Genomic DNA, 9,603 nt, shown 5'->3' with positions numbered 1-9,603 from the left:
TGATGGATAAAAATGAAAAATGTCAATGCTAGACCCATCTCGACGTGTGTCTGTGATGTGAACAAACAAATGTAGACCGATATAACAAATAAAAAAGAGAAACTCGAGATGTGTATCGTATCTATATATTTATTCGCTTAATTTTTTAAAATAAAATACGTGTGAAATAGGCATTTCTATTATCTTATAATGTTCCATTTCATATTTGCTACATTTAAAAAAGAGAAAACTTTTATACCAGATTATTATCATTGAACGTACTTGTTGTCCTTAGGTGAAATTTATCGCAAAAAAATGTAAAGAGAAAAGAGATGAAAGAATATTGACAAATGGAAATGTTACGTAACAATTTTATTATAACCTATAGTTTCAAAATGTTATTGATAATAATTATGACTTGCAATAATTATAATTATTATTATTAAGACTACTTTTTCAGGTTGTCGTATTACGATCCGTAGCTGGCTAACATCTGAATGCCAAGTACTGATAACACGATACTCCTACGACGTCCTACATCCATGCATGACGCTCGGCCCGTGCTTTAACGTGACTGTAGTCAGCGTGCACAAAATGTTCACAGAACAACGGTTCTCTCCACTGATTTTCATCGTCCAGGAAGAATATAGGTTCCCCAAAGTACGTTCCGACTTCCCATCCTTCGACGTTCTTCATCAATTCTGCTTCTACATCTCGATTACGTCTCATTTGTTTCAAGACGCTGCGCGAAGAAAAACAAAAAAAAAAGAGCAATTGTAGGCATTGTAAACGTTTAATTGTAAATGTTTAAGATTGTCAGGCTCAGGCACCCAAAGTTGACACAATTTTAAGTTAAAGATACGTTCGTGAGACATTCGGCATTCAGCATTCTTACGCTCTATCTCGTTCCGCCAATAATGCTGGAAATATCGCCAAGCGTGCGCTTCTCATCTCGATCTGCTGTCGCCTGATGTACTTATAATTGAGATAATAGGCATAGAATCCGACGATCGTGGTGCCCACCAGAAGCCCGAGCGTGCTCTTAGCTGTAAAATTTCATGACAACGTTATTACATAATTTGACGACGTGCCTCCTTAACCTTTCCAACCAGCTAATGAAATCTTTACCGCCAAGAATGGTACGCAATTTCACTCTTTCCGTTTGGATGGGGCCATAGCCGCCTTTTGGTGGAAGATCCTGTATTCTTCTACCCTCCGTCGTCGTCGCGTTCATCTTGTCAGTTGTCACTTGTCAGTTCTCCTCAATCTCCTCTCGCCCTCGGGGCTCGACGACGATCGACAACGTTTGGAGTTTTGGAGCTAGAAGCTAGAACCGCACTCGCATCACTCCACGCGTGATGCGACCTGGATAACTGGTAACCTGGTAAGGGCTAAGCCGGCTAAGGGCTTGAAAAACATTCGTCCCTTACATTATCAATATTATCATAAATGTCCGCAATCTTTCTTTCAATTGTTGGCCTTGCACGCTTGTACGGCCATTTTAAGTATATGATTGGCCGCGTTCAGCAGACACAACTGTTGAGTTCGTCTTATCAACACTCTACGTTGATTGGTTGGTTCTAAAAGTAAGAGCCAATCACGTTCGACTGCTACTGAGCGGTTTGGTCTGCTGAACGCGACCATTATGATGAACGATCAATACGATCATAAAGACGTATCCACTCTCCTTAAAGGAAGGAATCCTGGTGACTGGTGTCACTGGTGAAACAATTTTATTCTTTTTATTGAACAAAATATAAAAATAATCGCATGAGACGCGACATGCTTGTGTGCGTGTATGTGTGTGTGTGTGTGAATGACATTTAGAATTTTAATTTAGAGGTTACGCAAAATTGTCCAAAAGTACTCGTTCGCGAAAAGGACTAATAATAAGTAACTTAAGGACATTTTCTTACTTTAAAATATGCCATTTAAATGATTTTTAGATTGCTTTATTCTATTTGGATAAAATCCACGATAGACGAATCAGAACTGTTTATCGTGGTTGTGCTAGGGGGATAGTTATGCTAGGTCTACAATGGCCGCGTTCAGCAGACACAACTGTTGAGTTCGTCTTATCAACACCTTGCGTTGATTGGTTGGTTCTAAAAGTAAGAGCCAATCACGTTCGACTGCTACTCAGCGGTTTGATCTGCTGAACGCGCCCAATGCGAGTCGTAAAGTCGTGAGTCGTAAGAATTGACCAATCACAGTCGATTATTCTCTTCAAATTCGATTGTGATTGGTCAATTTTTACGACTCCACGACTTTACGACTCGCATTGTAGACCTAGCATTAATTGCAGTAAGCAAGTCCAATTTTCATGAATTCACATGACATACAATACAAGTGAACGACGCTAGTGACGACGCTGACGCTACGCCGGAACTGACTGACGTCACATCCGGTCGCTTCGGCGCGACTCGGACTTGATCGGACTGAGCTCTCGGCTCTCGGGTTCCGGATCGAACGCGTATAGCTCCATCTGTGAGTCACGATACATAGTGGGATGCTTGCGGTTGATTGTATACTGAGAAAATTCGTAAGAGATGGTGCTGAACGGGAAATATTGAGATCCTGCTGAATAGGTATGTGAATTATAAGTGCAATAGGGCATTTTCGATTCCCGCGTACGGGGCACGGGCGCACGGGTACGGCCGGGGCGGGCCAGCCACAGCCCACTGGATTCTTCATCCGTCATCGTGGATCACGGGCGGCTTGGGGCGGCTGGGCAGAGCTCGCGGACAGCCGACGGACGCGTATATCGTACGCCGTACGTGGCCGTACGCGAACGTCGCGAACTAGCGTCTTGCTCCGGGGCCCCGGGGCCCGGGCTGTTAGAAAATCTGGCTGTTGTCTCGTGCGTAACGTCCTCGTCGTCGTCGTCCCAGAGATTTGTAACTCGTCCCGTTTCTAGCACAGCTCCGCGTCCCGCGATCTTATCTGCCTGCCTCCTCTCATCTTCCCCACTTATGAGAAGCAATACCTCCCCGAACTCGCGTTGGCGTTCTTTTAGGTAAAAGACGTAGCAAGATGTTTTTTTCTACGATTCTTCCGATAAGAAGCGCGATAGGTGAAGCATCGTGTCAAATACGTTGAAATTACGTTACAAGTCTCACGCATGTATGGCACTCTCTTACTTTCGAGGATTAGTCCGCTGCACCATTGCGTTAATAAAAATTAATGCTGTTAATAAAACTTTTAAAGCTCTTCTGTGATTTGCGCGAAACTGGAAAGAGAGGGATTTAGCATTGTATTCGAGCGAAGAAAAATTATTTTGGGAAATGTATTAGAGAAATAAGTAGTATAGATAGGAAAGGAGGCTTTATGAAGATTGCAGCGGCAGTATGTTCTTTATGAAATTAGCTTATTTTATTTTTTTTTTACTGCTGCGTAATATTTGCACAATAGATTACAATTATTATATTACATAACTATGATTGTAAATGTCAACTTTGATCCCAGAATCTTACATTAAAGTAGAAAAAAATAAGATACAAAACTTTATTCTAGACTGTATTTGTTCGTTTTATAATACCTTGTACCTATAAACAGTAGAATGCAAATTAAAGAATGAATAATATTCGTTACCTATTAAATCTTTGAAATTGAATATTTTTCATTAAAATCCAATTTTTCTGTTGATTGTCATATGGTGTTCTATATTCTGAAAAGTAGAAAAATTTGGACCGTTTATACATATATACATTTATACATATTGCTCGTTATTGGCCGGCAACCTATTTATTATTTGACACACACGAGCTTGACTTTTAATTATATACATATATAACTTTCTATTTATAATATTTGTCATAGAAATAATATTTATTTTCAGTATATAATATATTGACCCAGATATCGATACTTTTGTCAAATACTTGATAATGGAGTCAGGAGTGATTCAAGAGAAGTCACCCCCTGCGCGTGGCTTGAAGCAAGTAAAGGTGGATAATTGGGGATCGTTCTTTCTTCAACGACTTCAGACTCTTTACTCGGAGGAACAATTTCTCGATCTCAAAATTAAATTTCCTACAAGTGATATTACTGTACAGGTATAAATAATGTGATGCTTACGTTATTAGTATGAAGCAATAATATCGGAAAATATTTCTAAACATATTTTTAAAATTATCAATAATATTATTAAAAGAAATTTCTTTTCAGGCTCATCGACTTGTGGTGACAACATGTACAGACTATTTTATGCAACTCGAAGAACAGCAAAAAGAGAAGGATGAAAATTTTAATGGTGTAATAATTATGCCTTCAGATATGCCTTACGAGTGTGTTAAGTCTATTATAAGGTACGTTTTAATATTTATTGCTTTAATATATTTAAAATGGGTTTTCATTCACCTCATACTCTTTTCATGTTCCAATCATCCTCTTATAAAACCAAGGCATACACGGGACGAGGGTCAGAACTCTCGAACCCATACTCCAACTAAAAATTAATCTCACCTCCACACTTATATTCGCCTCCACGCTTTAATATTCATGCTGGAACACTTTTGTCGTTTATATTTAATTAATTGCACATTTATATACAGTTTTATGTACACTGGACAATTGGAATATTGGACGTCGGAGCAACATGCTTTGTATCGTACAGCGCAAAAAATGAACATGACGGTCCTAACAAAGTTGCTCGACGCTCAATTTAACACGAGCAAAATGCAAGATGATATGGCAAAAACACCTACGCGTCCAGTGATAGCCGTCTCGAAACCTCCAACTCCAACTACAAAAGCGATTGTCAGCTCCACCAGTTCGACCTCACCGATTTTATCTGGGCAACCATTGCCAGGTAGAAAGTACGTATTCCATAATGTAATGCTCCAAACAGTCTTATAAAACGATAAAATTTTAATAATCTCTATCTTTTAAGACTTCCCATATGGAAGAGAAAGCTAGACGAATCTCCACCCATGCCAGCGATGAATTATGAAGTACGAACATTCCACAGTGCATCTTCGATACATAAACAGGAAACGACACCTGGCCCATCCAGATTCGATCTTCCGGAAGCAGATGATATTGCTCTGGGAGTATTTTCTTCATTCGATGACATTACGTACAATACAAAGCCTATTGTTCAAGCATCCGACATAGATAAAAAAGGAAATTCCTCTCGTAAGCATTCGCCCGACAGAGATAGTAAAAATGATACAACCGAAGATGAGGAAGAGGAAAATCAGGAGAGCGAAAAGAACTTGAGAGACACAAATTCGGACGATGATTGGAGTATATCGAAGAATTACCAGAGATCTCAAGACGGTCCGTCTAAACGAGTACGTTTTGATCTGGAGGAAAAAGAAAATGTGGAAAAGCCTAAGACGAATCGCCCAAGTACCGATGATTCTATCAACAATCACGCAAAGATCATCAGAGAAGTGTTAAAAAAATATCCCCATTTAGTAAAGAACAATAAAAATATTCGCTTGAAGATCATGCAGAAAGAAGCAAAATCCTCCGACAGTAATATTGCTAGCAAAACAAAAGTATCTTACGTGGTTTTAAAATCGGACCATCTGTTGGCCAGCAATAATGATGAAAACGATTCCAAGTGTAACGGCAGTATCGACGGCGAGACAGGTCCCTGGAAATGCAACAAGTGTGATTTGGACGAGGAATATACCAATTATTACATGTATAGAAGACATATGCAAGATGTGCACGAGGAGAAGTTTGATCCGAGGGTTTGCGAGCATTGCGGCTATAAGGCAACTAAGCGTAACATTTTGATGTATCATCTTTATACCAAGCACAACGTGCCGCCGCCGAAGAGCATGTGCTTTCCGAAATGTCAGTCCTGTTCGTACGTTGCCTTGTCGGAAACTCTGCTGGTGCGTCACCAAATAAATCATAATCATCGGCCTCCTAACCGACATCACTCCCTACCTTCGGAAGATATTCAGTGCAACCAATGCAATCAGTCGTTCAAGAGTATCACCGAACTCACCACTCACGAATTGAATAGCGGACATGTAGGTATGGCGGATGGTAAAGAGACCAAGGGCCATCGTTGTCCATACTGTGGCAAGGTGTTTGTGCGCGTGACAAATTTACAAGTACATCTGGACTGTGCGCATAAAGAATTACAGAGAGACACCACCGAGCCTCCTCCGTCCGCGTCGACTATTCCGTTAGAACCGTCATCCGAAGCGGAGGCTCTCAGTCATGTCGCCAGCGGTATAGCCGCTTCCCTCGGTGTCGGAGATGCTGAGACTACTCCGGAAACACAGGAAGAAGAAACCATAGAGATGGTGAAAGTTACGAATGAGGAGCAATTCATTGTGCCAGAGATGTTGGATGATATGGCACATAACATCAATTATAGTGAGCACGAATTGGAGAGCCAGCACATGATCATGTTAGTTAACAATGATGAAAGTTATCAGCATGCCGAGAACAATCATCATCAACAGCCGCAACAGTTGGATATCGCCGATAATGAGCAAATAGTGATGCAGGGCACGGACGACGGTATGATCGTGTACATTCATGGTGCTGAGGAGGCCGATCATCGATCCTATGAGGAGTATCAGCCCGGCGAGGTTGCACAGGAAACCGAAGAGATAGTAGAGGAGGTAGTCGAGGAGGTTGAGGAGGTCGAGGAGGTCGAGGAAGAAGTTATGGAGGAAGTTATGGAGGAAGAGGAGGCGCAGGAGGTGCCTCAAGAGATGTTGGAGGAGTGCGCTGATAATCAGGTGGAAGAAGTGATACAATATGTCGAAGAACAAACGGAGATAGTAGAGTACGACGAGGAACAATGCAGCGAACAGAGCAATAGTATGGACGGGCAACAAGAATCTGTTATGATCATTGAGGAAGAGCACGTCGAGGGCGACATGGTAGAGGAAGACATGGAAGAGACTACCGATAAACAACATAAGAAAGTGCAGAGTTTCACTGCTGAATGGGACGAAGATAGCGAAGGGCTAACAGAATCATGAATACTGTAATATTGTATTTTTTATTTGCTTCTGTAATATGTTATTAACTTTCACCATGGCTATAGTTTAATTTTTAAAGCAACACTCTTTAATGGAAATTTTCATTTTATATATCTTATTTTATCTTATACTCTGTGTAACGTTTGTGTTGATAGCGGACGGTGATGCAAACGAGCGCAATGCAGCCATACCGACTTTGCCACACAATATATTTAGCAGTAAGCCCACAAAATTTAATCAAATTGCTATATTTAGCTGTTTAGGAAGGAGCGGTATTATTGAAGACATCTTATGAGCTTGTACATGTGAATTTTATCGTTGTGCACCGACACACATTGATTATTTTGTTGAAAAGCAAATTTGAACATAAGCTAAAATATGTATTTTACAACAGAAGCGTAAAATCTCTAATAATCTCGATCGAGATTGTTTACAGCGGTAGCACCTTTAAGAGTCTGGGATAAGAATCTGTAATGTTTCAATTTGGAAAGTTTTTTTCAGATACGTATGCATATGTAGCTTATATTAATAAAATATAAATTAAGATTTATAGATTTATTTCGTGAGAATATAAAAATTAGATATGCCAAAGTATATTGGTGACCAATCACGTAGTTTTTTAAATACTATTCCGCAGAATGAAAATATATTATCACGTTTAAAAGGATTCTTGCAAACGGATGTTCCTTCCAAATACTTATCGCCTGTAATCTTTTATACTGCAATCGATAATAAACTATAAACTATAATTTCTACAGGAGGCAAAGGCTATAATGAGAATAAAAATCAGAATATGAGCGCATTTTGTTTTACATTTTTGATTGTGCACAATTATATGGAAAAATATAGAAAAATAAATACAATATATATATATATATATATAATATTATAGAAAAAACCTTACATCACAATATATAATATATATACATTATATATACTATTATATATACATAATATATATATTTATATATATATATATATATATATATATATATATATATATATATATAAACTTAGATCACAAATACAAAATAAAGTCTGTTTTCTATTGGTGAACTAGTGCAGACAGTTCAGCAATAGCAGCTAGAACTTTTTTTACTTCATCTTTATCCTAACCTAAATTGGAAGCAGTTACTTTTGTCTCTATGGTGTATCCGTGAAATGCTTCTCGATGAGATATTTGAAAGCTCAAAGATTAAAGTAACAAAAAAAAAAGACATGTGAAGCCAACTGTAGACTTTGTCATATATATATAATTTTTATAAAATAAATTTATGAAGATATGAACGGTCGTATCGCTCCAAGTAAATCGACTGTTTACGTGTCGAATTTACCGTTCTCCTTAACCAACAATGATGTACATCAGCTATTGGAAAGTTACGGGAAAATTGTCAAGTGAGTTACTTATAAGCATTTTGCTGTCAAACGTCGAGTCTCCATATATGTATATCGTGCAAAATATTTATGTCGTTTATTTACAGAGTAACAATATTGAAAGACAAGGTAACGCGACGTAGTCGCGGCGTTGCTTTCGTGCTATTTCTTAAAACGGAAGATGCCGTGTCTTGTGCGAAAGCTCTTAATAATACGGAGGTAAATTTCAATTTATACTATTTATTTATTTCTCTAATTGTTTGATGCCGCACGTCATTCAAATAATCACGTTGCGTAGTCATTCGAGCATTAGTTCGATTGCACATGGATATGCCGTTTCTGCGCGACCATATAATTTTAAAACTTATTAAAAAGGAATATCATTATCAGTATAGCTTTAAAATATCAGTAAAATTTTATTTTATATTCGTAAAATAGAAAATTAAACAAATTCCCACATGAAACGTTTAATTTGCAGAATTCTCATTTAGAGTCCTAATAAGAAATTAATTGAAATTATGCTTTTTGCCTTTTCTTAATTTTAAAAAGAGGAGATAAAGGCTAAAATCACAGTTTTAAATAGCATCAATAGAGATTATCTATATGTTGTTAACAGCCTCTTCCCTTTATTTTTTTACTGTTAGGTACTTGGTCGCACTCTGAAAAGTTCAATAGCAGTCGACAATGGTCGCAGCACTGAATTTATACGTCGTAGAGATTATCCCGACAAGTCGCAGTGCTATGAATGTGGGCAGGAAGGACATTTATCGTATTGCTGCACCAATAACTCATTAGGTCCTAGGGAACCGCCAGCGAAAAGAGTCAGGATACGTAAGAAAAATGTGAAACAAGAAAAGTACGACACAAGTTATTATGATAGCGATAGCGATGAAGCGACAAGAAAACCAAAACGCAACATCGACGACGTCTATAACGTCGATGATGATACGGAAGAGGAACCAGAAACGTTAAGTGCCGTTATTGCACTCGAGGTATAATCATAATTTTTAATTGAAACGTGAAATGAGACGAATGAATAAGTTAAAATTTTATGGAGCAAAAAAATGCACATCTTTACTCATGTTACTTTATATTTCAGCAAAAACGGTCTGAAATGGAACGTAGAGAAGCAGATGAATATGATAGAAAAGAAACTTTGACTGCACCGAGGAAACGTTATAAAAAGAATAACTATTTCAGTGACGAAGAAGATTTTAGCGAGTAATGTATGATATGAAATGGTGTAAAATCTCGAAAATGTATATATCGATAAATATATATAAATAGTATC

The 9,603-nt window shown here is 38.2% G+C and overlaps 3 protein-coding genes across 6 annotated transcripts; 2 read left to right on the top strand and 1 right to left on the bottom strand.

Annotated features, from left to right (window-relative positions):
* Window positions 1–332: 332 nt before the first annotated feature.
* Window positions 333–1,478, bottom strand: Nd-b16.6 (NADH dehydrogenase (ubiquinone) B16.6 subunit). The gene is made up of 3 exons (XM_071795810.1): window positions 1,108–1,478; window positions 875–1,025; window positions 333–721 (listed from the first exon to the last, which is right to left on the bottom strand). The coding sequence occupies exons 1-3, from the start codon at window positions 1,211–1,213 to the stop codon at window positions 514–516; spliced, it is 465 nt and encodes a 154-aa protein (XP_071651911.1). The 5' UTR covers window positions 1,214–1,478; the 3' UTR covers window positions 333–513.
* Window positions 1,479–2,413: 935 nt separating this feature from the next.
* Window positions 2,414–7,484, top strand: Cp190 (centrosome-associated zinc finger protein Cp190). Of its 4 annotated transcripts, XM_071795633.1 has the most exons (6): window positions 2,414–2,567; window positions 3,818–4,034; window positions 4,147–4,286; window positions 4,533–4,796; window positions 4,871–6,943; window positions 7,094–7,484. In XM_071795633.1, exons 2-5 carry the CDS (start codon window positions 3,867–3,869, stop codon window positions 6,936–6,938), a joined length of 2,640 nt encoding a protein of 879 aa, XP_071651734.1. In that variant the 5' UTR covers window positions 2,414–2,567; window positions 3,818–3,866; the 3' UTR covers window positions 6,939–6,943; window positions 7,094–7,484. The 4 variants fall into 4 exon arrangements, with proteins under 4 accessions (XP_071651734.1, XP_071651717.1, XP_071651730.1 ...); XM_071795616.1 differs by having other exon boundaries at window positions 4,871–7,484; XM_071795629.1 differs by having other exon boundaries at window positions 2,428–2,567; window positions 3,838–4,034; window positions 4,871–7,484.
* Window positions 7,485–7,981: 497 nt separating this feature from the next.
* On the top strand, window positions 7,982–9,601 carry LOC139823194 (zinc finger CCHC-type and RNA-binding motif-containing protein 1). Its single transcript, XM_071795592.1, has 4 exons — window positions 7,982–8,333; window positions 8,420–8,531; window positions 8,957–9,304; window positions 9,412–9,601. The coding sequence occupies exons 1-4, from the start codon at window positions 8,221–8,223 to the stop codon at window positions 9,535–9,537; spliced, it is 699 nt and encodes a 232-aa protein (XP_071651693.1). The 5' UTR covers window positions 7,982–8,220; the 3' UTR covers window positions 9,538–9,601.
* Window positions 9,602–9,603: the final 2 nt, after the last annotated feature.

Source organism: Temnothorax longispinosus, chromosome 1 (genome assembly GCF_030848805.1).
Source record: "Temnothorax longispinosus isolate EJ_2023e chromosome 1, Tlon_JGU_v1, whole genome shotgun sequence".
Lineage (NCBI taxonomy): Eukaryota > Metazoa > Arthropoda > Insecta > Hymenoptera > Formicidae > Temnothorax > Temnothorax longispinosus.
The sequence above is the reverse complement of the archived record's forward strand: the minus strand, read 5'-3'. Positions and strand labels throughout refer to the sequence as shown.

Coding starts and splice junctions, on each gene's coding strand:
- Nd-b16.6 (XM_071795810.1), bottom strand. CDS start 1,213: ATGAACGCGACGACGACGGAGGGTAGAAGAATACAGGATCTTCCACCA. Junction 1,026..1,107: donor ATTGCGTACCATTCTTGGCG/GTAAAGATTTCA, acceptor GAAATTTTACAG/CTAAGAGCACGCTCGGGCTT. Junction 722..874: donor TTGGCGGAACGAGATAGAGC/GTAAGAATGCTG, acceptor TTCTTCGCGCAG/CGTCTTGAAACAAATGAGAC.
- Cp190 (XM_071795633.1), top strand. CDS start 3,867: ATGGAGTCAGGAGTGATTCAAGAGAAGTCACCCCCTGCGCGTGGCTTG. Junction 4,287..4,532: donor TGTGTTAAGTCTATTATAAG/GTACGTTTTAAT, acceptor ATTTATATACAG/TTTTATGTACACTGGACAAT. Junction 4,797..4,870: donor CAACCATTGCCAGGTAGAAA/GTACGTATTCCA, acceptor CTATCTTTTAAG/ACTTCCCATATGGAAGAGAA.
- LOC139823194 (XM_071795592.1), top strand. CDS start 8,221: ATGAACGGTCGTATCGCTCCAAGTAAATCGACTGTTTACGTGTCGAAT. Junction 8,334..8,419: donor AGTTACGGGAAAATTGTCAA/GTGAGTTACTTA, acceptor GTTTATTTACAG/AGTAACAATATTGAAAGACA. Junction 8,532..8,956: donor AAGCTCTTAATAATACGGAG/GTAAATTTCAAT, acceptor TTTTACTGTTAG/GTACTTGGTCGCACTCTGAA.